Source organism: Histomonas meleagridis (genome assembly GCF_020186115.1).
Source record: "Histomonas meleagridis strain 2922-C6/04-10x chromosome Unknown contig_46, whole genome shotgun sequence".
NCBI lineage: Eukaryota > Parabasalia > Tritrichomonadida > Dientamoebidae > Histomonas > Histomonas meleagridis.
The window spans coordinates 231,441-257,936 of record NW_027150889.1 but is presented as its reverse complement, the minus strand read 5'-3'; the positions used below and the strand labels follow the sequence as shown (position 1 = coordinate 257,936).

General features: G+C 27.8%; 8 protein-coding genes across 8 annotated transcripts; 3 read left to right on the top strand and 5 right to left on the bottom strand.

Moving 5' to 3' along the window:
- Positions 1-2,194: 2,194 nt before the first annotated feature.
- Positions 2,195-2,521, bottom strand: GO595_006719 (e3 sumo-protein ligase nse2; the record flags this gene model as incomplete). Its single annotated transcript, XM_067920103.1, has 1 exon — positions 2,195-2,521. The coding sequence occupies one exon, from the start codon at positions 2,519-2,521 to the stop codon at positions 2,195-2,197; it is 327 nt and encodes a 108-aa protein (XP_067773147.1).
- Positions 2,522-6,071: 3,550 nt separating this feature from the next.
- GO595_006718 (uncharacterized protein) lies at positions 6,072-7,157 on the top strand (the record flags this gene model as incomplete). The annotated part of the gene is made up of 1 exon (XM_067920102.1): positions 6,072-7,157. The coding sequence occupies one exon, from the start codon at positions 6,072-6,074 to the stop codon at positions 7,155-7,157; it is 1,086 nt and encodes a 361-aa protein (XP_067773146.1).
- Positions 7,158-7,200: 43 nt separating this feature from the next.
- GO595_006717 (uncharacterized protein) lies at positions 7,201-7,464 on the bottom strand (the record flags this gene model as incomplete). Its single annotated transcript, XM_067920101.1, has 1 exon — positions 7,201-7,464. One exon carries the CDS (start codon positions 7,462-7,464, stop codon positions 7,201-7,203), a length of 264 nt encoding a protein of 87 aa, XP_067773145.1.
- Positions 7,465-7,543: 79 nt separating this feature from the next.
- GO595_006716 (uncharacterized protein) lies at positions 7,544-7,828 on the bottom strand (the record flags this gene model as incomplete). The annotated part of the gene is made up of 1 exon (XM_067920100.1): positions 7,544-7,828. The coding sequence occupies one exon, from the start codon at positions 7,826-7,828 to the stop codon at positions 7,544-7,546; it is 285 nt and encodes a 94-aa protein (XP_067773144.1).
- A 249-nt stretch (positions 7,829-8,077) lies between these two features.
- GO595_006715 (uncharacterized protein) lies at positions 8,078-9,124 on the bottom strand (the record flags this gene model as incomplete). The annotated part of the gene is made up of 1 exon (XM_067920099.1): positions 8,078-9,124. One exon carries the CDS (start codon positions 9,122-9,124, stop codon positions 8,078-8,080), a length of 1,047 nt encoding a protein of 348 aa, XP_067773143.1.
- A 184-nt stretch (positions 9,125-9,308) lies between these two features.
- Positions 9,309-10,124, top strand: GO595_006714 (Myb-like DNA-binding domain containing protein; the record flags this gene model as incomplete). The annotated part of the gene is made up of 1 exon (XM_067920098.1): positions 9,309-10,124. One exon carries the CDS (start codon positions 9,309-9,311, stop codon positions 10,122-10,124), a length of 816 nt encoding a protein of 271 aa, XP_067773142.1.
- A 479-nt stretch (positions 10,125-10,603) lies between these two features.
- GO595_006713 (Kelch motif family protein) lies at positions 10,604-12,592 on the top strand (the record flags this gene model as incomplete). Its single annotated transcript, XM_067920097.1, has 1 exon — positions 10,604-12,592. The coding sequence occupies one exon, from the start codon at positions 10,604-10,606 to the stop codon at positions 12,590-12,592; it is 1,989 nt and encodes a 662-aa protein (XP_067773141.1).
- An 11,132-nt stretch (positions 12,593-23,724) lies between these two features.
- Positions 23,725-24,825, bottom strand: GO595_006712 (uncharacterized protein; the record flags this gene model as incomplete). The annotated part of the gene is made up of 1 exon (XM_067920096.1): positions 23,725-24,825. The coding sequence occupies one exon, from the start codon at positions 24,823-24,825 to the stop codon at positions 23,725-23,727; it is 1,101 nt and encodes a 366-aa protein (XP_067773140.1).
- Positions 24,826-26,496: the final 1,671 nt, after the last annotated feature.

Here is a 26,496-nt window from a genome sequence, read left to right as displayed (position 1 = left end):
ACCATGTTTAAATGCATAATCAAGTGCTGTTCCAAATATAACTGTGAAATTTCAAATTATTGAAATAAATTTCAAACAAAACATATAAAAACCTATCGCATTAATATTAACACCTTCATGTTCGAGAAGTAATTTAACCATGTCGATATAACCTCTTTCACATGAATACATAAGTGCTGTTTTAAATAATTTAAATAATTTCCAAATATTATTTTGAAATAAGAAAATATTAAAATAAGTATTAAATAAAACAAATAAATATTTTTAGAATTAATATCAATTCCTTCTTGTTCAAGAAGTAATTTAACTATTTCTAAGTGACCATTGAATGATGCAGAACTAAGTGCTGTCCAAAATAATTTAAATAATTTCCAAATATTATTTTGAAATATCAAATTATTTAAATAAATATCAAATAAAACAAATAAATATTTTTAAAATTAATATCAATTCCTTCTTGTTTTAGAAGTAATTTAACTATTTCTGTACGACCATTTTCGGATGCATTCATAAGTGCAGTTTCAAATAATATAAATAAATTCCAAATATTCTTCAAAAACAAAAGAAAATTATTAAAATAAATATCTTGCATATTTATATCAATTCCTTTTATTTCCAAAAGATATTTTACAAGCTCAATATTCCTCGAGCGTGACGCGAAAGTTAAAATATTTTTAGGTGTTCGAAATGACCCAAGAAAATATTTAACAAGAAATAGATTCCCATTTCTTGCAGCTTCACCAATAATATCATCATTTATTTCCATTCCTTTTTTATGCAAAAACAAAAAAATTTCGTAATTATGACAAGAAATACACTTTTTTCCGAAATATTCTAAATTAGTGACTCCTTCGATTTTATTTTCATAAAGATAACTAAATATATCATTTCGGTGGTATTTGATTGCTGTTTCATATGCATCTTCAAATGATGAATGATTTTGTTCACATAAATGAATAATTTCTTCATTTCCACCTGCAACTGCATATTTACTTGTATTCTCAAGCTTGGAACCATTCATAAGTAAAAACTTAAAACATTTAACTGAAGAAAAAAATGCTGCATAATCAATTAATGTCACATTTTCATGATTAATAAATGAACATCTTTCATAAAGTGATGGCTTAATTGTTTGATCAAAATCAAAATTTGGTTGTGATGATATTTCTTGAAGTTTTTCGATTTCATCATTTCGAATTATTTTTGCTATTTCATTCGGATTATGTCCTTCTTTAATTAACTTCTTATGTAGTTCCCAATCATTCTTTGAAAGTTCATTGAAATTTTTGCTGATTTTATACCAATCTCTATATTTTCTTAGTTTATAAATTTCTTCTCTTGTCTTATATTGGGCAAAATAGGGATTATTTTTAACAATTTTTGGGTTAACAAAATTAAGTTCAATCATTCTATAAAGAAGATAATATGATTCTTGTGTATATTGGTGAAGAAGAAATTGGATGAATACATCAAATATTTTGTATTTATGTTTATTGTTATCTTCTAATATTTTTATTCCTTTCATAAAATCTAAATATATGTCAGAATCTTTTATTCTTATAACAAATAATGTGTATATCATTTCGCTAATTATCATCATTGAGGAAAGTGGATAATTTTCATCAATTTTGCTAATTATTATTTGTGATAAAATAGAAATATTTCCTATATTTAAAGAAAAAATTATTTGCATTAACGATGATAGAGAATCCAAGCTTGGATTTTTTTCTTCTGTAGACATTTATAGTGATTTAATATTATATTTATTTTTCCAATAAAACATTCAATAGATTATAATCGTTCGGGAAAGAAATGTGATATGAAAATATAATGGAAAACGAAGAATTACTATGGAAATCAAGAGTGTTGGAGGAAAGGGCACAAGAATTAGTCGAATGGAAAATGATTACTGAAATGCAGCTAAAAAGTCAGATTGAAAGACTACAGAAAACATTAGAAAGACAAAAAATTGGAAACTCAAAACTTAAAGAACACTTGCAAATGCTAAATGAAGAAATGGAAGGATTGTCAAAGCTGAGGGAAAGCATCTCTTAAATAATCATTTTCTATTTTGCATAAAACTAATGTATTTGTTTCAAATAATCTCAACAATAATAACACAAATACTTATTTTTATATGATATCAATAAAACTTATCATTTTCCTTTTTTATGAATAAAAATAATTTTTGAACTTATTCCATTTGTTCCCAATTCCTATCTCGTGCTTTTCTTGCTTTTTCAACCTTCCTTGTCACCTCTGGATCTTCTGCTATCTCTGACAGTGAGATTTTCTGATTGCATCCAATTGCTGGACATATAACATGTCTTTTACCTTGTTGATTCTGTTGTCTAATATACTTCACAATTGCATCTTTGTCATAAACATGATGACAAATCTTTGAAACAACTGGATGTTCTGGGAGAGCTGATGTGATCGGGCAAATTAATCCAGCAGATGATTCAGAGTCATCAAGCTCCACATCTTCATCATCTCTTATTTCTTTACCAACTGATTTCATTAATTGTTCTTTTTGGCTTTTTAATTCTCTGGATTTTAAAAATTTTATGCGCTCATATTCTTGTATTACTGATTCATATGGAACTTCTGGAGGATTTTCCTGCAATACATCTGTGTAAATTTCAAAATCTTGTTGCAAATCGACCAACTGAGAATAAACAGTTTTCATTTCATTAGTTGTTGATTTCATATTATTTGCCCTTGCTTCTTCCCATACTTCGCTACATGATTTTAAGCATTCTTGGATTTGATTTCTTACAAAATTGTGATTTTGGGAACTCATAAAACCTGGGATGCTGCGACCGTTAAATCATATGATTTTTTGATCAAAAAAATCTTTAGTTTTGATTTAGAAATCTATACAAGATGCTTAAAAACTATACAAGATGAGTTATTAAATTTGTAATGAAATGCTCCAATCCATTGGAATTGTTACTTCTATTATATTAACAACCATTAATTCCACAAAAGCTGCGTGTATCAACATACCATTAATAGTTAATTTGTTTTAGAATTAAATATTATATCAAAACAAAATGAAAAATCAACAAAAGATTTACATAATCTGTGGTGGTTCATGAATAAGAATATGATCATTTGCCACAAAAAAGTTATGATTCATATCAACAAGAACCAAAGATCTATCAAATCCGAAGACAACTCCTCCATTTTCAAACACTCCATGCACAATCACAGCAAACATTCCATTGTACAATTGGCTGGAGTTTACCCTGGCGGGCCTTGCCTTAAACCCATTTGGAAAGTAAAAGTTCATAGTTTCTTTAATTTTCTCAATTCCCACAAATCGATTTTTATCCTCAAAAATATCGTTCACTAAATTTTGATTCACATAGTGGAAAAACTCACAAAAATGATAGCTTGCTTTTGCAGTTATCGAAAAAACAGCGTTTTGGTAATAAAACGAAGACAAATCATCAATTGGATTCCAAAGCTTATTAAATAATTGGCATATGAAACGATTAGTAGGGAACTGTGTTATGTCAAGTGTTACAATGGGAAAGTCATCTAATGTAACAGGTGGAGGTTGTGGATTAGATTTGATCACAAAAATAGGATGTGGTGGAATAACTTGTGGCTGTTTCTCTTGACGTGAAAAATCAAATTGAGGGTAATTTAACGTGAAATTTTTAACTGGTTTAATATTAATTTCTGGATTATCTGTTATCACTTGAATACCAGGAAATAAATAATCTTTGTCTTGCTCATAAAAGGTGGCTTCATCAAACAGATTTCCACTGAGATTTATGGTTTGTACAGAGTCAAAAAAATAATTAAATAATCTGAAGCCATCAAGTTTGGGAATATCAGAATTGGAAAAGTTAAATTTGGCTGGATGGAGATCATTTTGATCACAGTATACTGATATCATAAATAAAGCTGTTGATATATTTGGTGCAAAATTTATTGTCATTGATCTTGGGAGTTTAAGCTTAAGTTCACTTAAATCAACTAAATCATTGTTCACATAATTTGGTATTTGGTTCCAAAAATGCTGAAGACTTTGATCTAAAGTATCTGATATTGAAGTCATTGTGATTTTTAGAATTTTATTTTTATGCTGCTGCTTTACCTGGGAGTATTCCGATAAAATTTTAGATGCACCAAAAGAAGGAACTTCAACAGCAATAAAAGGTAAATTTGAACTGATTGGCAAAATATTACATTGTTCTCGTGTAACTTCTTCAAACCTTGCATTATCAAAAATGGAATCAAGTGCACTTGTATCTCCAGGGATTGTTGGCCCTATTAAAACGCCGATTTTTCTTTTTGGTATCATATCCGGTTTTTTTAGGTGTTTGAACCAAATTTGTCGTCAAAAAAATGAAATATCATGTGAAATATATATGTATTATGTTTCTGGAAGTTCTTCTTCAAACAAATTAAAATTGGAAGAACTAATTGAAGAAATGATAAAAACAGAAAGATCTATAATGGAAAAGACAAATATATTTGTGCAAGAAATGAAACCATATATTGAAAAAAAAGAAGCAAAGAAAAAAAATAAAGTCAAAGACCTAAAGTATATAGTAGATTTATATGAAGTATATAATAAGTTTGAAAAAGCAATCATCGAATATCAAAATCCAACATTATTAGATTTTTCAAATTCGTTTTTTTCTATTCAAGAACTTCAAACAAAATTAACAGACTTAAATACATCTATGCCTGATTCAAACGGCATATCAAAACTATATAAAAATTATCGTAAAATGAAAATTTTTAAAAATTATCCACAAGATTTTTCAAATATTCTTTATTGGATAGACTTATTTTATCACATTACGTTCAGGTGGGAAAAATTTTGGCGAATTGCTCTTTTATTTATTGATAACAACGATCTCAACCAAACACTTTATGTTCAATGTCGGAATATGTTCAAAGTTATCAATCAAGGAAAGGCATGTGAGCGTAGTGAAGTTAAATTCCAGAAACAATTGAATCAATTGATGCAATATTCAAAAGACATTAATATTAATGAGTGTTCTCTCCAATGGTGTTCAAAAGGCAATATCATAAGCATCTCAAATTCTAAAGAAAAGAAAGAACAATCCCTTTTGTTCTTGTTTAAGGATCGAATTGCACTTTTGAACCTTGATGAGAAATACGTTAAAATTCTCAATTTACATAATTCAGCACTTGTCAATTCCATTATGTTTAACAAGTCACGTAATGTTATTGATGTTCTTGGGACTGAATTTAGCTTTCCTTTTGAACCATTAAATGAAAATGAGGCTGAATGTTTATGGAATAATTGGATTATTTTAGGTGGTACAAAACAATTAAACTACGATTTTTTCCAGCCAATTTGTTTAAGAAAAGGTGCTAAAACAACAGATTTGGAATGGGTTGAAATTAATGAATAAAATGTTTGAAATTTTCCGTTAATATTTTAAAAAAGAAAAATCATTTATTGCAAGAAATTAATATAAAAAAATAGTAATGATTACAATTATTGCGATGATTTGTTCTCTGATCTCTGTCATCCCAAGAAAAGTGCCATGTCAAATGAATTGCGTTTGTCGTCTTTCATTTGCATAGTTTACTCATATCATTAGATTTTCATGAAAAAGAAGCAGTCAAAAGAGAAAAATAATGCAACATGCACTTCGCAAGAGGCTGACCGTATCTCTGCATCTATAGAAGCTTTATCAGAAATTCAGTCATCTTTTACTTCAAAAGATCCTATTGTAATAAACAAAAATATTTCCTTAATGATGCGACAAGCCTATATCCAACATGACTTATCTTTTTGTGTAAAATCATTGGTAAACTCTGTTTTGAATTTAGATTTGAAAACACAGTTTCATGCATTATCTGCTCTCTCTAGTTTAGCTCCATTGTCACCAAATATGCTTTCCATCATAGCCCCAACTCTATTAAGTTTCCTCAATGAACCCTTGATTTTACCACGAGTTTTAAAGTTTTTTTCAACTTTAATCAATCAAAATTTATTTTCATATTGCAAAGGCAAAATTATAGAAATATCTCAAACAACAAATCAATACCATAAGAAACTTTGTCTTCATTTGATGTACTCAGCATATCTTCATGATCAAACATTAATCAAACCACTTTTCAAAATTGCCAAAGCCTCAATTTTAGATTTCCCTCTAAGCTCTTTATCTGTTATTCTTGAAATAACGAAAACGCATCCAAATCTTGTTCATCAAATTCAAGGCTTATTATTATCATTAATGAAATGTTGTGATTCTCTTTGCTACTACAAATTATGTCAAATATTCATTAATACCTTGGAGTTAGATGCCACAATTGTTGATAAACTACGAACTATTCTTTCAGATCCATTATTCCAAGATTCAGATCATTTAATTCCATCAATTTTATTATTGTCCAAACTTCCTGATTCCCAAGCCTTAATTAATGTTTATGGTAAAACCCTTGAAAATTCGATTAATTCTTCGCAAAATCCGAATGAATATTATTCCATCATCACAGCCTTTTCTGCTCTTAAAGGCAAATACACCCCATCGGATCCTGATTGTCTAAAACTTCTAACATCTTCCAGCGACAACTTCATTCGCGTTTTGGCCCTCGAACAATTGGATTTGCCACTTTCCACTTTACGAACAACCGTCGGCTCATTAATCTCTGATAAAACTGTAATAACGAGTCCAATACTTCTTGAGCAAGTCCTTAACATCGCTCCACAAGTTGGGTCATGGTACATTACTTTGTTATTTAACATTCACGACATGAAAATTCCAGGAACAAATTCAATACTTCGGAGCACCCTAAAAACCGTCACCGATAGGCTGACAAAAGAACTTTTTATATCAGAAGTTAGAATTTATTTACAAGAACTACCAGATGATGACTTTGGTATTGGATTGGCAGAAATGATAGCTGAGGATTCTGATCAATTTAAGGATATTTATTCTTTGGTTCCTTTGAATATTGCTTCAAGATCGATCGAATTCCAAGTGGCAGCTCTTGATTTAACATTCGAATTCGTAATTCGAATGCAAAATCAAATCAAAAATGGAATAGTTAACAGATTGGAAAATTTGTGCTTCTCACACTCAAGAAAGGTAAGACAAAGAGCATCGGAGTTAATTTTCATTATCAACGAGCTTCAAACTTCGGTAAGTAATTAAAGTTTGTCATTAAACAGTTTTATAAATTCTTTTCTTGAACAAATTATGGGCCAATTTTGAAATTAGTATCTTCGGGAACAATCTGTGAAATCTCAGCTTTAATCTTAGCAATGGAGTTTAGTCGTTGCGATATTTTACGGTGATATTCCTCTTCTTTATCAATTTCATCGTCAAGATCTTGTTGAAGTTGTAATAGTTTTTCCTTTAATTCCTTACATTCACTCATACTCCACTGTTCGACTTCTTTGATTTGATTCTGAGATCTCGCAATACTGCACAGTAATTCAGCTTTGTTTTCTTCTTCCATTTAAATTTGCAGCCGTTTAAGAATATACAAACAAACATAGTCAAATAGAAATATGTGAAAAATTGTTTTTTATTCATCTTTACAAGTCATACTTGGAGCACTTATTTCCGTGACATTTGCCGTTGTCTTGAGGTTCTTCTTCTTCTTGTGGTTTTGGTTTTCCACCTCTTCTCTGTGGGCGTCTTGTTGATTTTGGAAGTGGAGTTGAAACGGGTTCTTCAACTTCTTCTTGTTCAGGAGCTTTTTGTGCTTGTTCTGTTGGTTCAGTAGCAAAAGCTAAGGCAATTAAAGCCAATACAACAAACATTTTTTGGTGTTTGACAAACGATATAAATTTGAGAGCGTTATATTTGGTCAGACGCATCACAACGTTTTATAAACGGCTGATACAGTCAAACTGTGATTTTGATCGTCCTCGATAGAATTCATTTCAAAAAGTTAATTCTTCAACCAAATTTGAAATCAGTTGAAAAGACAATCAATAAAAACATTAATTTAATGGGAAACAAGTTAATTATAGCCTAATATGTTTACATGTTAGTAATCGTGCGTTTTACTCTCTTTTGTAACATTTTTCAATTATTTAATTTTTATTTAAAAAACAACGCATAAACTATGTACAGAACCAAAATCCCGAGGCAATCCTATTTAACACTTTACTTTTTAGTATTGGCCTCACTAACAATAAGAAATAAGCTAATACACAAAATGCAGCATACAAATTATTAGGCAATATTAGCCAAGCAATGAATGTTGCGATAGATATCATCATCAGCATATACGATTTCTTTGTGTTTTTCCATGCAAACCAATCTTCCATAAAAGAAAAGACATTTTTATTGCCTTCATTTTGTTCGTTTTGCTCTTCTTTTCTTCCTTTATCAATGATCTTCCACCCATTGTACATTAATACAAAGAAAACAGCGATGCAAACTGATGGAAGAAATGGAATAAATGATTGAATGAGGGTTAATAATGACAAAACAAGAAGAATACGAAACTTAAGATGAATACCAAAGTGTACGTGATTGGAATAATCCATCATATGTTTGAGTGGACCGGATATGGATGGAATGATTTGATCATTATTAACTCCGGATTCGGATGGTAGATCACTAATAAATTCAGGAATATGATCACACTCAGATAACTCAACTTCAATGGAGTTAAATGGAGTATCTTCTCTTTTGGCTCCAGAAAGTACTTCACAAATGGAATTTCGAAAGCGATTTTCATCTTTTCTGGATTCTTCAGATATAAATCTAAGTAAATTAAAGCATTGAAATAAAGCAGTTGGTGAATGAAATTGAAAATTTGCTACTCCACCAACTGTATCTGTTATTGACATTGTGAAGTCGCTAGCGGTAGCTGAGAGATAACGAAAGCAATCATAAGTCCCTTGAACAAGTTTGGGATGTGGAAATGTATCGTTTGGTAGAAAAACAATTCGTTTTGAGGTAATATAAAATACGCCTTGGAGAGATACTGTTCCTTCGCCTTCTTGATATAAAAGTGAAACATCATGAAATGATTCAATGGCTACTTCTTTACGGATATCTCCACCAAAAACAAGCACCACCTTTCGGAGCATGCTGTAATCAGAGAGATCCCACCTGAGCCAAACAGCTTCTGCTGAGCCTACTGAAGGAGCAGGAGGCATTACTATGACAAATCATAGTTTAACACAAATATGATGGCAGCTTAAATTTTATTCAAAAATCAATTGATTAAATTGATCGTTTTGACGTTTTTGTGCCAATGTAAAGTATACAATTCATTTGTAATGAAATGCATTCAAAAATGATGTTCAAATTTGATGTGAAGATGAGAAATGATTTTCATTGATGGAAAGTAATGAAGAGCTTAATGATCTCCACCAGCCATCCCCTAAGACAAGGCATTGTGTTGATGTTAAATTTTTCGCAAATAGCCATTGGTCCAAAGATGAAGATCATCTTCTTATTAAAGTCATGTCTAAAAAGCAAATAGGCCGTACCAGTTGGAACTCTATTTCACATATGTTTCCTGGAAAAGAAAATCAACAAATTGCCAATCGATGGAGAAATGTTATTAACCCAGACATCAAAAAAGGTTCATGGACTCAAGAAGAAGATCAATTTATTCTTGATTGGGTAGAAACAAATGGCGCTCATCAATGGGACAAATGTGCATCAAAATTAGGCAAACGAGTTGGAAAACAATGTCGTGAAAGATGGTTAAATCATTTATGTGATGCATCACGCAACAACAGGAAATGGACTTTAGAAGATGATGAACAACTTATTTCAATGCGAAACAAAGTTGGTAACAAATGGACATTCATTGCAAAAAGTTTAGGCAGAACGGAAAACCAAGTTAAGAATAGATGGTACTCCACATTACAGAGAAGAATTTCTCGTATAGAAAATGGTTATTTACCCGATTTCAAAAGAGGCAGAAAGAAATCAACAAACATGACAAATTATGAAAGTATTAAAAGCATCAGAAATGACTGTGAAATGTTTGAAATACCTGATGGAAACTATTGCATCAAGCAAGATAATGAAAATGAAATATTAATTGAAAACGATTTTATACAAGAAGCAAATAGCGTACAGCAAAATGGGCAAATAGGAACAAGTAATAACGACTTTGAGATGTTTTTGCAACCGGAAATATAAATGATTTTGTTGAAAAAAATAAACAGATACAAAAAACTTCTTTTCACATCAAATTTCATTTTTGAGTTGTCCACATTCATTAAAATAGCTCTTTGTGTGCGCGATGCTTAATAATAGTTAAAAGAATGCATTTCAACAATTCCGAAGATATCAAAGTATTGTGAATAAACATAAAATTCTTGCATATAAGATGAAATTTTTTTTAATAAATGTGGATTAAATAGCAGAACATAATGACATATAAAAATACTTTTTGATATATAATTCATTCATCAAATAAAAGAAATGTGCTTTTCTTTTCAATATTCATTTTCTCCAATCTCACAACATCATTGTTAACTATCAATAGTTTTCTTATGCTTTATGCAAATCAGACATTTTACTAGAGAATTTGTAAAGTGAAAAAATTTTACCAGAAAAATTCGCGCTCTTTAGTTGTTGTAATTGTGGCAAATGTTTATAGAAACCGTTTATAGCAAATGGAAAAACTCTTCGACTCACATGACGCCATTCAAAAAATAACTGGCTCCCCATTCGATGACTTCCCCAACGGGAATGTGCAAGTTCAACGATCTGGTGATTTAATCTTATGTCATTCTCTCATATTATATTATCTTGATTACCAGCAAAAATCATGGGTATCAGTCGAAGAAACTCCCTTCCCTTATAGGAGAGGACAATCAATGACCGCTATTGACAATGGATTTGTTTTCTTTGGTGGTACAAATGAAAAAGGTGATTCTACAAATGAGCTTTGGATGTACAGAAATAAAATATGGGAACCATTCATTAATGATCTACCGGGTCGAAGATTCCATGCGGCAGTTTACATTCCAACTATATCATCAATTCTTTTTTCAGGCGGTATGAACAAAAACGACATTCTTAAGGATTTTGTTTTATTCAATGTCGAAACCATGCAACTTTCTAATATCGAATTTGACACGCCGATACAATTATTTCATCATTCAATGGTTTTTCTTAAAAACACAAAAATTTGTATCTTTGGAGGAATATGCGAAAATGCGTCTACTAGCACTGCGATATACATTCTTGATGTTGAAACACGTAATGTTTCAAAGATTGATTCATATCCTCCATTTGTAATTACTCATCCTCTTCACACTGTCGCTATTGAACGAATGCTTATAGTTTCCTCCAATTCCGACATATATGTTTATGATTTTGAATTTTCATCCTGGATGAAACTTGATTTTTCCTTCCTCCTCAAAAATGCGTATTACATTTTCCCCGATGAAAACGGGTTTACTGTTTTCGATCAGCGCCTTTTCTTCATATGCAAAGTTCACTTCAAAGACATCAACAGTTTCAGAAACCGTTTAATAACCGCCAATGTTGACGATAACTTTTATAAAATTAATGAAGTTCGTCAAGTTAAAAAGCTTGAGATGCTCCTTAATATGCATGAAGAGTTATTAAATGAGCTCAAAAGTTCAATTGAAAACTCATCTTTATCTAAGTCAATTGGTCAAAAAGCATATGACATTTTAGAAGCACAAAAAGCTTTCGTTCAGCTTAAAACATTCCAATTTAAGGTTGAGAAGATGCCCAGCCCAAGAGCAATCAATCCAAAACAACCACCAATCACAGATCCTTCACAAAACTCAATTCAAGAATCACTTAAACAACTTGAAGCTGCACGTAACGAAAGGATGGAATCCAGCAACAAGTACAAACGTTTCATTACAAATCCATCTGAAAATATCATCAACTCAAATAATTATCAAGTACATTTTGCTCCCCAAGAACTTCTTCGTTTATCAAAAGAACCAATGGAATTCTTAATAGACCAATCCAAAGATATTTCTGATTTAATCATTTCTCAAATTGAGGAAATCAAAACATTAAATGTCGAACTTCAAAACGTAAAGAAAAATTCTGGCAAATATTATAATTCTTTGGAACAAGTTACACAAGAACTCAACAAATATATGCTTCAATATCAAGAAGTTTTAGACGAAAATTCTGAGTGTTATAACAGTTTTATCAATTCAAAAATTCAATTGAATCAAGACAACTTAGAAAAAGTGATAAACAATAAAAGCCGATCAAAACTGCCAGAAATTGTGAAAAAATATGCCGCTGCAAAAGTGGAGAATAAACGGCTGATGGGGCACCTCAAAAAGAGCAAAAGTTTCAAAGAAGAAAATTTGACAAAACTTGAGACAGAATTAAAATCTATATCTGGTAGAGGTACTAGCTTATTGTTTTCGGACTCTGAAATTATGTGTAAAAGAGCAATTGAGGCAATTACAGACATTTCAAATTGGATTAAAGAAAGTACTAATTTAATCGAAGAGCTTGGAACAGAAAAATCAAAGGGTCATGGCAAACACAAATCAGAAAGAAAATCATCGCAGAAAAAAGAATCATTAAAATGGAAAGACATGGTCGATGACATTTTAGATACTTTTAATCAGTTTGAAAAAAGAGGATTAACAAATTAAATAAACAAGAGTGGATAAATTGATCAATTATTATGTGCTAATTTTCATTTTGATTTTCATCATCTGTTTTGTTTTCTTCTTTGTCCGACTCTTTGCTTTCTGCTTTAATCACTTGGTCTTCTTGAGTGTATGGAACTTCTGTATCTGGTGATTTATAAATAACAAAAAATAAACATCCTATCGAAAAATAAGCACATTTGAGTATTTCATGTCCAACATAAGCACCAAATGATTGCCCTACAATCACGTGCCATGATGGTTCATACTTTAGATCAAATTCTTTCTTCATAAATTCCGCAACTTCTTCTTCATTTTTAAAATTATGTAGAGCATACATAGCGCAATTAACGCACTCTTGTAAAAGCCAGTCCTCCATATCACGTTCGATTATTTTTGCGCATGCTTTCATGTAATAACGTATGAAGACCGTTAGTACTCATTTTGAAAAATTACGAAATCAAAACTGGAAAAAATTTTTTTGCAGACATGCTTGCCATATATTTAGAATTTTAAATGGCAGTGAAAGAATTTAGAATTATCTCTTGAATAAAAACATTTAAATTTAAATCAAATTTTTATGATAATCTAATCTTTTGAGTTTGTTAATAATTTTTTTCCAATTAACTCAACAATTTCTTTTTGATTTTGATCAACATAATCAAGAGCTGTTTTAAATAATGAAAATAATTTCCAAATATTATTTTGATACTTCATTTTAATGAAATACATATTTTATAAAACAAATAAATATCTTTAACATTAACATCAATTCCTTTTTGTTCAAGAAGTAATTTAACTGTTTCTATATTGTTGTTAACTGTTGCACAAATAAGTGCTGTCCAATATAATTTGAAAGATTTCCATATATTAATTTGAAATTTCGATTTATTGAAATATATATTAAATAAAATGAATAAACATTTTTAGCATTAATATCAATGCCCTTTTGATTAAGAAGTAATTTAACCATTTCGATATGATTATGTATAGATGCACTCATAAGTGCTGTTACAAATAATTTATATAATTTCCAAATATTATTTTGAAATATCTAATTTTAAAAATATACATTAAATGAAATGAATAAATATCCTTGGCATTAATATCTATGCCCTCTTGCTCAAGAAGTAGCTTAAATATTTCTGTTTTATTACGAGATGCCCACATAAGTGCTGTTTCAAATAATTTAAATGAATTCCAAATTTCACTTTGAAATCCGAAATTATTTTACTAAAACATAAATAAAACACTTTAATATTTTTAACGTTAATATCAATTCCTTTGTGTTTAAGAAGTAATTTAACAACTTCTTCTTTACCATCATTAGTTGCTTCCATAAGAGCTGTATAAAATGTTTTGAACAATTTCCAAATTTTATTTTTAAATCCGAAATTTCTTGGCTAAATTATAAATCAAACATTTAAATATCTTCAACATTTACATCGATTCCTTTTTGTTCAAGAAGTAATTGAACTATTTCTGTATAACCATTATGAGATGCTTCCATAAGTGCTGTTTCAAATAAATAAAATAATTTCTAAATATTATTTTGATTTATCAAATTATTAAAATAAAATTCAAATAAAACGAATAAATATTTTTAGCATTAATGTCAATTCCTTCATGTTTAAGAAGCAATTTTATTATTTCTTTGTAACCAAGTTGAGATGCACAAATAAGTGCTGTTTCAAACAATTTAAATAATTTTCAAATATCATTTTAAAATAGAAAATCATAGAAACAAATATCATATCAACAAAATAAATATTTTTAGCATTAACATCAATTCCTTTTTGTTCAAGAAGTAATTGAACTATTTCTGTATGACCACGATAAGATGCTTTCAGAAGTGCTGTTTCAAATAATTTAAATAATTTCCAAATATTATTTTGAAATATTAAATTATTCAAATAAATATCAAATAAAACAAATAAATGTCTTTAGCGTTAATATCAATTCCTTCTTGTTCTAAAAAATATTTGACCATTTCAATATTATCTGAAGAAATTACTAATATATCTTTTGGAAGTTCAAGGAATGAAAGAAAATGTTTAACAAGAAATATATTTCCGATTCTTGCTGATTCTTTAATAATTTCTTCATTTATATCCATTCCTTTTTCATGCAAAAATGTAAAAATTTCATAATTATGAAATGTAACACAAACAATTCCTAATTCTTCTAAATCATTAATTTCACCAATTTTATTTTCATACATATACTTAAAGATCTTATTTCTATGGAATTCAATTGCTGCTTCATATGCATCTTTAAATGTTGAATGATTTTGTTCACATAAATGAATGATTTCTTCATTTCCACCTGCAACAGCATATTTACCTGTATTTGTTACATCCGCATCATTCATAAGTAAATATTTAAAACATTTTACTGCTGAAAAAAATGCTGCATAATCTATTAATGAAACACTTTCTTCATCAAAAAATAAATTATTATCTTTGTTAACAAATGAACATCTTTCATAAAGAGATTGTTTGATTGCTTGATTATAATCAAAATCATTTTGTGATGATATTTCTTGAAGTTTTTCTATTTCATCATTTCGGATTATTTTCGCAATTTCATTCGGATTATGTCCTTCTTCAATTAGTTTCTTATGAAGCTCCCAATTGTTCTTTGATAGTTCTTCGAAATTATCAAAAATCTCTTGTGACATTAAATATTTTTTTATATTTTCAATTTCCTTATCAGACATATAATGTACAAAATATGGATCCTCATCATCAACAGAATCATATTCTAGGAATTTGCGGTTAATCATTTTTGCTTGAAGATAAAATGATTCTTGTGGAAAATTTTCAAAATAAACTTTCTTAAATACTTTAAATATTTTTGATTTACATTTATTTTTTTCTTCGAAGGTATCAATTTCTTTTAATAAATACAAATATATATCAGCATCTTTTATCCTGTTTAGAAATGATACATATATCATTTGACTGACTATTTGATTAAAGGATTCTGGATATAATTCATCAAATTTAGATATTATTGAGTTTGCTGATTGAACAATATTTTCTTGATTCAAATCAAATATAGCATGTTTGATTGAAAGAAGCTTTTCCCATTCATCTCCTCCTTTTTTATTAGTGTTTTGGTTATTTGTTTTTCCCATACAGAAAGTATTTGTCATAAAATTGTTTCGAATTATATAGTTTATTTTTAAACTGACATGCCGAGTACTCAATCATTTCAACTAGAATTTTTAGTTGCGGAGAAATTCTCTAGTTAGGTAGATGATTTTTGCAGCATTCAAATTTTTATGTTTTTGAAAATAAACTATATATATGGTAATTTGAAAATTTTCAATCAATTTATAATATCTCATGAAAACTTGTCAAAAAAATATTTGTTTCCATTTATTAATTATAAATGTGTTTGTCTTTTTAAATTTTCTTTTGTTTTCGACTATATCCTCTCTACATTGATCTGGATTTGCAAATTTTTATGATGAACAAAATTATTCTAAAATAAGAACGACCAAAGATTACTTTGATGTGAAATTGTTAAAATTAATTTCAAAATATACAAATATACATCATATGTATTGCAGTTGTAGAAAAATATGCTTTGGAAACGATCAGACAAATCATGAAAAAGTGAGAAATTGGGAGATTTACACAAAATTGCTAAATTGAAAAGTGACTATTTTTGTTCTACGGTAGTACGTTAAAAACGAAGCTTTTACAGAGGTTTCCGACAAAAATTTTCGCAAATTTATTGTTAAATATTTAATCGTCTTATTTTTTAAAAAAATTGTACGTCTTGAAACCGTTTAAATTTTTCATTATAGTTGCTAAGTAAATTTTTATGATGCAAAGCAAAACCAAGTGTTGCTTTATAACTTACAGTAATATTGTAATCTAAAATTTCTGATTTGATCTCATTGGTTTGAATTTTTGCTAGTGTTAATTTTATGCGTTTTATGATGATTTTTTTGATATAAGACACATATGCTGCCTAAATGAAAAGGCTCTCAACATGTTTCAAAAAAAAATTTCTAATAAAAATTAAAGTATATGAAATATAAATTTTTATAAATTAAACGCATTTTTGATTACATAATTTTTTATAACATCTAGATTCTTTGAGTTAAATTTCTTTTTCGATTTTTTATTGTTTAAATAATTTACATATTTCTAAGTGACTTTTTTCAGTTGCATAATCAAGTGCTGTTTCAAATAATTTAAATAATTTCCAAATATTATTTTGAAATAAGAAAATATTAAAATAAATTTTAAATAAAACAAATAAATATCTTTAGCATTAATATCAATTCCTTCTTGTTCAAGAAGTAATTTAGCTACTTCTGTTTGACCTTTCCAAGATGCTATAATAAGTACTGTATTAAATGATTTAAATAATTTCCGAATATTATTTTAAAATATAAAATTATTAAAACAAATCCAAAATAAAACAAATAAATATCTTTGGCATTAATATCAATTCCTTCTTGTTCAAGAAGTAATTTAACTATTTCTGTACGACCATTTTCAGATGCTCTAATAAGTGCTGTTTTAAATAATTTATATAATTTCCAAATATTATTTTTAAATTCTAAAATATTAAAATATACATAATTTAAAGCAAATAAATACCTTTAGCATTAATATCAATTCCTTCTTGTTCAAGAAGTAATTTAACTATTTCTATATGACCATTTGAAGATGCATATATAAGTGCTGTATCAAATAATTTAAATCATTTCCAAATGTTATTTTGATTTATCGTGTTTATTATTGATATCGATATTATGTTCAAGAAGTAATCTAACTACTTCAATATAGCTAAATTCAGATGCAAAAAGAAGTGCCTTATCATTAATTTTAAATAATTTTCATTTAATGTTTTGAAATATAAAATTAATGAAAAGAATAAATTTATCATTGTAATCTTTTCTATTTTTTTCAAGAAGCAATTTAACTACTTCAATCTTACCTTTTTGGGCTGCATAAGTAAGTGCTGTAAAATATTTTATTAAACATATTTTGAAAATATTTTTTACGAATATTAAATTATCAAGATTAATAGTGCTCGCATAGACGTCAACTTCCTTTTGTTCAAGTAGTAATTTGACTATTTCTGTATTACCTTCTTCTGCTGAAAACATAAGTGCTATTCTAAATAATATAAATAATTACCGAATATTATAATGAAATCCCAAATTATTAAAATAAATATTAAATAAAACAAATAAATGTCTTGAGCATTAATATCAATTCCTTCTTGTTCAAGAAGTAATTTAACTATTTCTATATGACCATTCCAAGATGCATATATAAGTGCTGTTCTAAATAATTTAAATAATTTCTGAATATTATTTTGAAATATATAATAACAAAAATAAATATCAAATAAAACAAATAAATACCTTTAACATTAATATCAATTTCTTCTTGTTCAAGAAGTATTTTAACTATTTCTGTATGACCATTTTGAGATGCATACATAAGTGCTGTATTAAATAATTTTTTTAATTTCTAAATATTATTTTGAAATACTATAAAATTATTAAAATAAATATCTTTAGAATACACATCAATTCCTTCTTGTTCAAGAAATAATTCAACGATTTCTATATAACCTTTTCTAGATGCATAAATAAGTGCTGTTTTAAATAATTTTTTTAATTTCCAAATATTATTTTGAAATTTCAAATAAATGAAATAAATAAATAATATTACAAATAAAAATCATGTTCATTAACATTTGTAACTCCTTTTTTAAGAAGAATTTTGACTATATCGAGATATCCTTTCAAAGATGCCATAATAAGTGCAGATTGAAATGTTTTTAACAATTTCCAAATTCTATTTTGAAGTTCCAACATATTAAAATCAACTTTATTCTTAATAAATAAATACCTTTAACATTGATATCTACATCTTTTTGTGCAAGAAGGAATATTACGGTTTCTTTGTGATCATTTTCCAATGCAAATATAAGATTTGTGTTAAGTGTTATGAATATTTTCCATAAGCTTTTTAAAAATATTAAATTATTGTGTTAAATATTGATATTAAGTAATAAACGCTTTTACTATTATTATCAATTCCTTTTTGTTCAATAAGTAATTTGACAATTTCTATATAACCATATTCAGATGCATACATAATTGCTGTTTTAAATTATTCGAACAATTTCCAAATATTATTTTAAAACATCTAATTATCAAAATAAAAATAAAACAAAATAATTGAATATTTATAGTATTAATATTAAATCCTCCATGTTCAACAAGTAATTTGATGACTTCAATATGATTGTTTTTAGAAGCTGTTATTAATGCTATATCAAATTTTAGAAATAATTTCCAAATATTATTTAAAAATCCAAAATCATTAAAAAAAATTTTTAAATAAAACAAATTAATGTTTTTAATATTGAGATCAATTTTCTCTTGTTTAAGAAGTAATTTCACGATTTCATTATTTCCATTTTCAGAAGCTCTAATAAGTGCTGTATTAAATATTTATATTATATTCCAAATATAATTTTAAATCATCAAATTCATAAAACATATTTTAAAAGTAATAAAAAAAATATCTTTTTCATTGATATTTATATCTTTTTGTTCAAGAATATATTTTACTAGTTCGACATTATCAGAACAAGAAGAAAACACCAAAATATCTTTTGGAATTTGATTATTTTCAATCAAATGTTTAGCAAGATAAAAATTCCCAGTTTTTGTGATTTTGTTCACATAAATGAATAATCTCTAAGTTTCCACCTACAATAACATATTTACCAATATCATTTACATTAGCGTCATTCATAAGTAAAAATTTAAAACATTTTATAGCAGAAAAAAATGCTGCAAAACCAATTAATGAAACATTTTCTTGATTAATAAACGAGTATCTTTCATAAAGTGATGGTTCAATTGTTTGATTAAAATCAAAATCTTCTTGCGATGATATTTCTTGAAGTTTTTCAACATTATCGTTTCGAATTATTTTTGCAATTTCATTAGGATTAACTCCTTCTTTTACTAATTGTTTATGAAGTTCGAAATCATTATTTGAAAGTTTGGAATAACTATCATAAAATTTTCTAGAGAATGGATCATTTTGATTAATATTTTTATTTTCTAATTCTGTCTTATAATGAGCAAAATATTTAGATTGAATATTTGATGTAATATTTTCATTAATTAAATTTTCCATAATCATTCTTTCTATAAGAAAATATGCTTCTTGTGTTTCAATTTTAGAGATATATTTCCCAAAGATATCAAATATTTTAATATTGTTTTTCTTTAATTCTTCTTCTTTCGATTGAATTGATTTTAAATATTTAAAATATAAATCATAATCATTACTTAGAGAAGAAAATGCTGTATACACCAATATACAAACAACAATATTAAATGAATATACAAAATTAGGATCAAATATGTTCATTGCTTGATGAATTGATATATTGAAATTTTCTTCATTTAAGTTAAAAATTATTTTTTCAAGTTCATTTAAAATTTGCATAAAGATGGTTTCAGCTTTAGAACATTCCACTTTATTTTCCAAATGATTTTCTGTCTGTGATGCATTGAATTTTGTTTCGTTCTCGCACATGTAGTATTTTAAAAGATTAGACTTTTTTTGTGAAATGGTGTACCCCAATCATCGATTCATTCAAAATCCTATCGTAATTATAAACCTAGGAAAACTTGTATCAGCAAAAACAGAAAAAATTTATTGAGTATTTTCCGGAAAGAGAACATAAATTGATTGCGCACATGTAATTACTTTTACATTGCATTCCTTTTCTGCTCTCTGAGAAACTTTGCACAATAATTGGTAACCAATTCTACGTTGGTCTGCACTTTTATTCACAAACATAGGGATGTACATCAATGTATCCAGCATTATTCTTGTTGTTGGACAAAATGCATCTTTTTGATAGAGAGAATATAAGACTTTTAATGATTCAAAAAGAATATTTTCATTTAAAAAACTACTTTTGAAAAAGAAATAATGCAGAGAAAGATCGATTAAAGGGAGATTTGTTTGAGATGTAACTTCGATTTCTTCTGGAGATCCCGGTGAATTCCAAAATTTTCTCAATTTTTTCTCATTAGGATGATTTGAGCTGAAGTCCATTTTTGTAAAATGAGTTATTGGAGTAAAATTTAGTACAACATTTTTGAGAATTGAAGAAGTTCTTCTTTTTATTTCTTCATTCCCTGCAACATTTAAATATACAAGGGATGGTATATTTTCTATTGAAGCTATTCTCGGGTTTTCTAAGAATTCGATTTGATTTTCTAATTCAAGCACACTCATATGACGAAAAGCGACAAATTAATAAACGGTTTTGTCACTTTTTCAAAAGAACTTTTGCCATTAAAATGGAAGAATCAAAAAATGAACTTAAAATTGCAAATATTAGCAAATTAATTTCTCTTCAAGATATTATTTTTAATTTGACAGATGATAATGTGGAAACATCAGCTCAATCTACAATTGAATTATTCATCCATGATTGTTTTCCCAATTCTATCAAACAAGAAATTTGTGGTATGATTTATTCATATTTTGATATCCAAATGAAAGACCCTAATATTTATTTTCGTTACATGCTTTCTATTGATGAAAAGATCAAAGGAAACAAAATATTTAAAATTTTTTCAGATTATATTTTATCATATCAACAAACCAAAAGTAATTTTCTACTTGATTCAATGCTAAATCATAACTTAGTTGATTCGAGTTTAATAAAAAATCGATCTAAATTATATTTTGCTCATTATTATGATGATTATTATATTAAATTTAATCTTTCTTTTTCATATGAATTTAGTGATAATTTCTTTGAACTTTCAAATGATAAATGGAAACTTCATAAAGAATATGTACGCCAAGGAATTAATCCATCAAAATTATTACAAACGATTCGATATGATGAAATAGAAAAACTTCAAGAAATAACATCACAAACAAACTTTAATTTTAACCAAAATATTAAACCATCGCTTTATGAAATATGTAAATATATTAATCGCACAAATGTTTCATTAATTGATTATGCAGCATTCTTTGGTTCAGTTAAATGTTTTAAATACTTATTAATGAATGGTTCTAATATTAAAAATACATTAAGATATGCAGTTGCTGGTGGAAATGAAGAAATTATTCATTTGTGCGAAAAAAATCATTCATCATTAGAAGGCGTGTATGAAGCAGCAATTCAATTTCATCAGAATGATATCTTTCATTATCTTTATGATAATGAAATTAAAAAAATTGAAAATTTAGAAAAGTTAGGATTGAAATGTATTTTTCATCATAATTATGAAATTTTTTCATTTTTATTAGAACAAGGAATGAATATTAATGATTCTATTGTTAATGTTTCTGCATTATTCGGTAACTTATATCTTATAAATCAATTTAATAAATTTCCAAATGGGATTTTGTCTTTTGCAACTTATTCAGGGAATTTGGAACTTGTAAAATTTTTACTTTCAAAAAAAAGTTTTAATTGTGATTCTGATAAAATTTCACTTTAACATTTGATGTTTTTTTAATATATTTTTAATAAATATTTTAGGCAATAATTTGAAAAAAATTGTTGTTACTATCGAAAACGAAAATTTTAATGTGTATAATATTATATTTTTTTATTTGATGTATCTTATAATAATTTTCAATTTCAATGTTTTATTTGAAATTTTTTCATATTATTTGAAACAGCTTTTATAATAGCATCTATTAGAGGACTTATTGATATTGCTAAATATTTCATAGAACGAAAAAGAATCGATGTTAATACTATCAATCGCATTTATTTGAGTGATTTAAAATTTCGGAATAATATTTGGAAATTATTTAAATTATTTCGAACAATACTTTTCATTGCAACTAAAAAAAATCAAATTGAAATAGTTAAATTACTTCTTGAACAAGAAGGAATTGATGTTAATGCTAAAAATATTTATTTGTTTTATTTAAAATTTATTTTAATAATTCAATGCTTCAATATAATATTTGGAAATTATTTAAAATATTTAATACAGCACTTATGAAAGCATCTTTTAATGGTCATACAGAAATCGTCAAATTACTTCTTAGACATAAAGGAATTGATGTTAATGCTAAAGATAATCTTTATTTTGTTGATATTATATTGCAAAATGATATTTGGATTTTTATCTTTTTATTTAAATCAGCTCTAATGAAAGCAATTACCAGGTTTAATACTCCAATTGTTGAATTACTTCTTGTACAGGAAGGAATTGATATTTATTATGATAATATTTTTTTGATTTGCTTAAGATTTAATTTGAAAACAAGGTATTTCAACAAAAATTTTCATAATCCAGTTAAGGATGGGCTTCAATCAGTTGATATGAAAATTAGGATGTTATTTAAAGAAGGAATTCCTCCATTTTTTAAAGGTGTGTCAAACCCTTAGATAAGAAAATCAATTTGACATTAATAAATTCATCTTAAAATATCATTTTTTTTTCATAAAACAATTAATAATTACGACTAATAAAAAAAAAAAAATTCATATCTAAACAAAAGAAATAAATATATAATTTAATCAAATACTATGGTATTATTTATAGAGAAAATATTTGGTAAATTTTAAATAGATTGAAATTTCGCAACGTTTTTTTAATATTCCTATTCTTTCAAGGAGAAATACAACTAAATATAACCTCCTTAAGATTGGTTTGGACTTTTCTTCATCAGGCGATATCCTGGATGTTCAAAGATTGTGTTCAAATAAACAAATATTCCAAGGAAATTGATAGCCAAGAGTACCGATGGCTACTCTTGAAGGCCGAAAAGCTTATCAAGATCTTTTGTAAGGGCTTTGATCTCTATGTCTCTAGAGATAGATAGAGAAGTAAATTTGAAAGAGTTGAAAGACCTTTTCATTGGTATGCATGAGGACCTGCTTCAAAGCAGATACCACATTCCAATTTTCTTATCATAATTGTTCCTACAATCATACTCACATCGATTGAATGAGAACATTATCGAATGATTTTTTTCATTTCTTTTTGTGAGTATTCGTTTGATTCCTTAATTTGATTCACACATTTTCAATAAAAAAATTATATTTAAATAGATTTTACTCAATTACTAATAATATAAACTCTATAACTTTAGCTTTAATGGAGGTGCAAAAGTTCTAATTCTCCTTTGATTTTGTTTATCCTTTTTATTTGATGGCAAACAATAACAAACATCCGCAAGAAAATCAATTCTTTGTTTTTCCTTTATGATTTCGTTTGCCTTTTTATCTAATTCCGAAATTTCGATTCCATTTGAAGTTGACGCGCTCCAATTATTTAATTCTTGTTTTCTTTTTTCGATTTCGTTCAAAAGAAGTGTTTTGAAATCGTCGAAATCGATGTGATAAAACTCGAATGGAATATTATTACTTTTGTCGATAAGATACATTTTAACTTCGAAACCACTAACTTGAATAGGTGACAAAAGATGATCTTCGTACGCATTTTTAACCCATTCGTTAAATTTGTTGGTTACATCAGTTTGAACCTTTTGTTTTGAGCTGAAAAATTGCTTACGCGGAGTATGAAGCTTCCGTATCGGAGAATAGTATTTGCTTCTTGTTGACGTTTGTGAGAGATTGTTATCTTCTGTTGAATCGATTGGAAATATTTGATATGACGATGAATGAGGAAAATCATACGTTTTACGTTTGATCAGATCTTTGGAACTTGGTTGAATAGTTTGAGATACAGATGTTGGCGTGGAAGCGTTTTTTGTTTCTACAGTGCTTGCTGGGGCATAACTTGATATGCTGTTTGTCCTGGGTATAAATGAATTAGGTTGTGACCAAAATGATGAATTGTTTTGAGAATTGGGAAAAAGAGGATTTGGAGATTTTGATGGACTTGATGGAATCGTTTTAGGATCAGTTGTTTGTGTGGAGGCGTTTTCTGCGTTTTCTGGGTTTTCTGGGTTTGCCTTGCTTGCTATAGCAAAATTTGATATGCTGTTTGTCCTGGAGATAAATGAATTAGATTGTGACCATGAATTGTTTTGAGAGGTGAAGGTAGAAAGAGAATTTGGAGATTTTGATGGACTTGATGGACTTGATGGACTTGATGGAATCGTTTTAGGATCAGTTGTTTGTGTGGAAGTGTTTTCTGGGTTTGCCTTGCTTGCTATAGCAAAACTTGATGTGATGCTTGTCTTGTACATACCAGATATATCAGATTGTGGCCCCATTGTTAGATTATTTTGAGGGGTTAATGAAACTGGATTCTTATCATTTGAATTTGGGGAACTTGGTGGGCTTGAAAAGAAAAAATTGCTGCTTAAGCTTGGTTGTAAATTAAGGCTGGGATTTTTTATTTCATTCATGAAGAATTGTTCGACTCCTGGAAAAGTGGCAATTAACGTCTTCGATTTTAATGGCAAAAAAACAGCCAAAACAACCAGCCTGGCTAAAACAAAACAAAAATGATGCTCCTGATGACTTCATTCAAGAAATGGAATTATTGTTTCACGAAGGAATGAAAAAATTTAGAACTGAAAATGAAATTGCAAAACATATAAAAGAAATATTCGAATCAAAACACCAAGGAAAATGGCATTGTGTTATTGGTAAATCTTTTGGTTCCGCAGTAGGTTATACAGGAAGAGGTTACATGTCAAAACAAATAGGAATTTTCCATGTTGAACTTTGGAAGTGTGGTTAAAGCAAAGCAAATTCTTTTATAAAGTGTTATTTATTCAGAGTAATCGGATGATTTCTTTTTTTTCGATTTTTTCTTATCCTTATGATGATGATGTTTATGGCGTTTTTCGCTTTTAATCTTTTTCTTTTCTTCTTTAACATCCATTACAATATTCTTCTTACTGTCATAATCATCACTTCCTTCATCGTAATCATCATCATCTTTCTTTTTAGAAGATTTATGATGGTGATGATGATGATGATGATGGTGAGATTTTTTCTTCTTAGGTTTTTCTTCTTTTCTTCTATAATCATTGTCTGAAGTTCTTCTTGGGGCAAATTTTCTTCTGGCACGATATAATTCAACACCAATTATTCTTCCATCCAATGTTGATTCATCTTTTTTAAGAGCTGCTTTTGCTTGTTCTGGTGATGCAAATCTAATATAAGCAAAACCCTTAATTCTGTCATCATCTCTACGAGGTAATGTAATTTCTAGAATCTCCCCAAATTCATGAAACACCTTTTCAAGCATTTCTTCTGTCGTTTGATAACTTAGTCCACCAACATATATGATCTTCGTTTGACTTGACATTTAAGGAAAAGTGACAACACTAACCGTCGCAAAAGAAAAGTTTCTTCAAAAGTGGCAATTGTAACGTACATATCAAAAAATTGGAAGAAAAACATATAACAGAAGAAAATACAAGAATAGATTTTATTATAGCTTCATTTGATCCTGTTGTAGGACCATCTATTTCAGTCTCCACTATTTCAGAAATTCCAAATGAATTTCTTCTAGGAATGTTTCCATCAGGTTGGAATCAACATAACTTTTTTGCTATATACACCAAAGGATTTTATGGTTTAATAGTTCCAGCTATGGCCATTTCTATTATTCATGAACGTGGATATTTACAAACTTCAATTGGATTAGTTTCTAAATCACCTAATTTCCCAATTAATTTTCTTAATTTCTTAACAGAATCAGCCAATTTAATCGCCACGTTAACAGAGATTACTCTTGAACCATTTCTTAACATCACACAAAAACATAATATTCGATTAGGTGAAATCAACAAAATAATTATCGAACATCCAATACAATATTTAACAGACGACAATTATGTTTCCACATTATTTCGAAAGAATTATAAACAATTATTAAGCTTATGGAGAGCACGAGTTTTAGGGAATCAAATTCTTATTAAATGTACAAA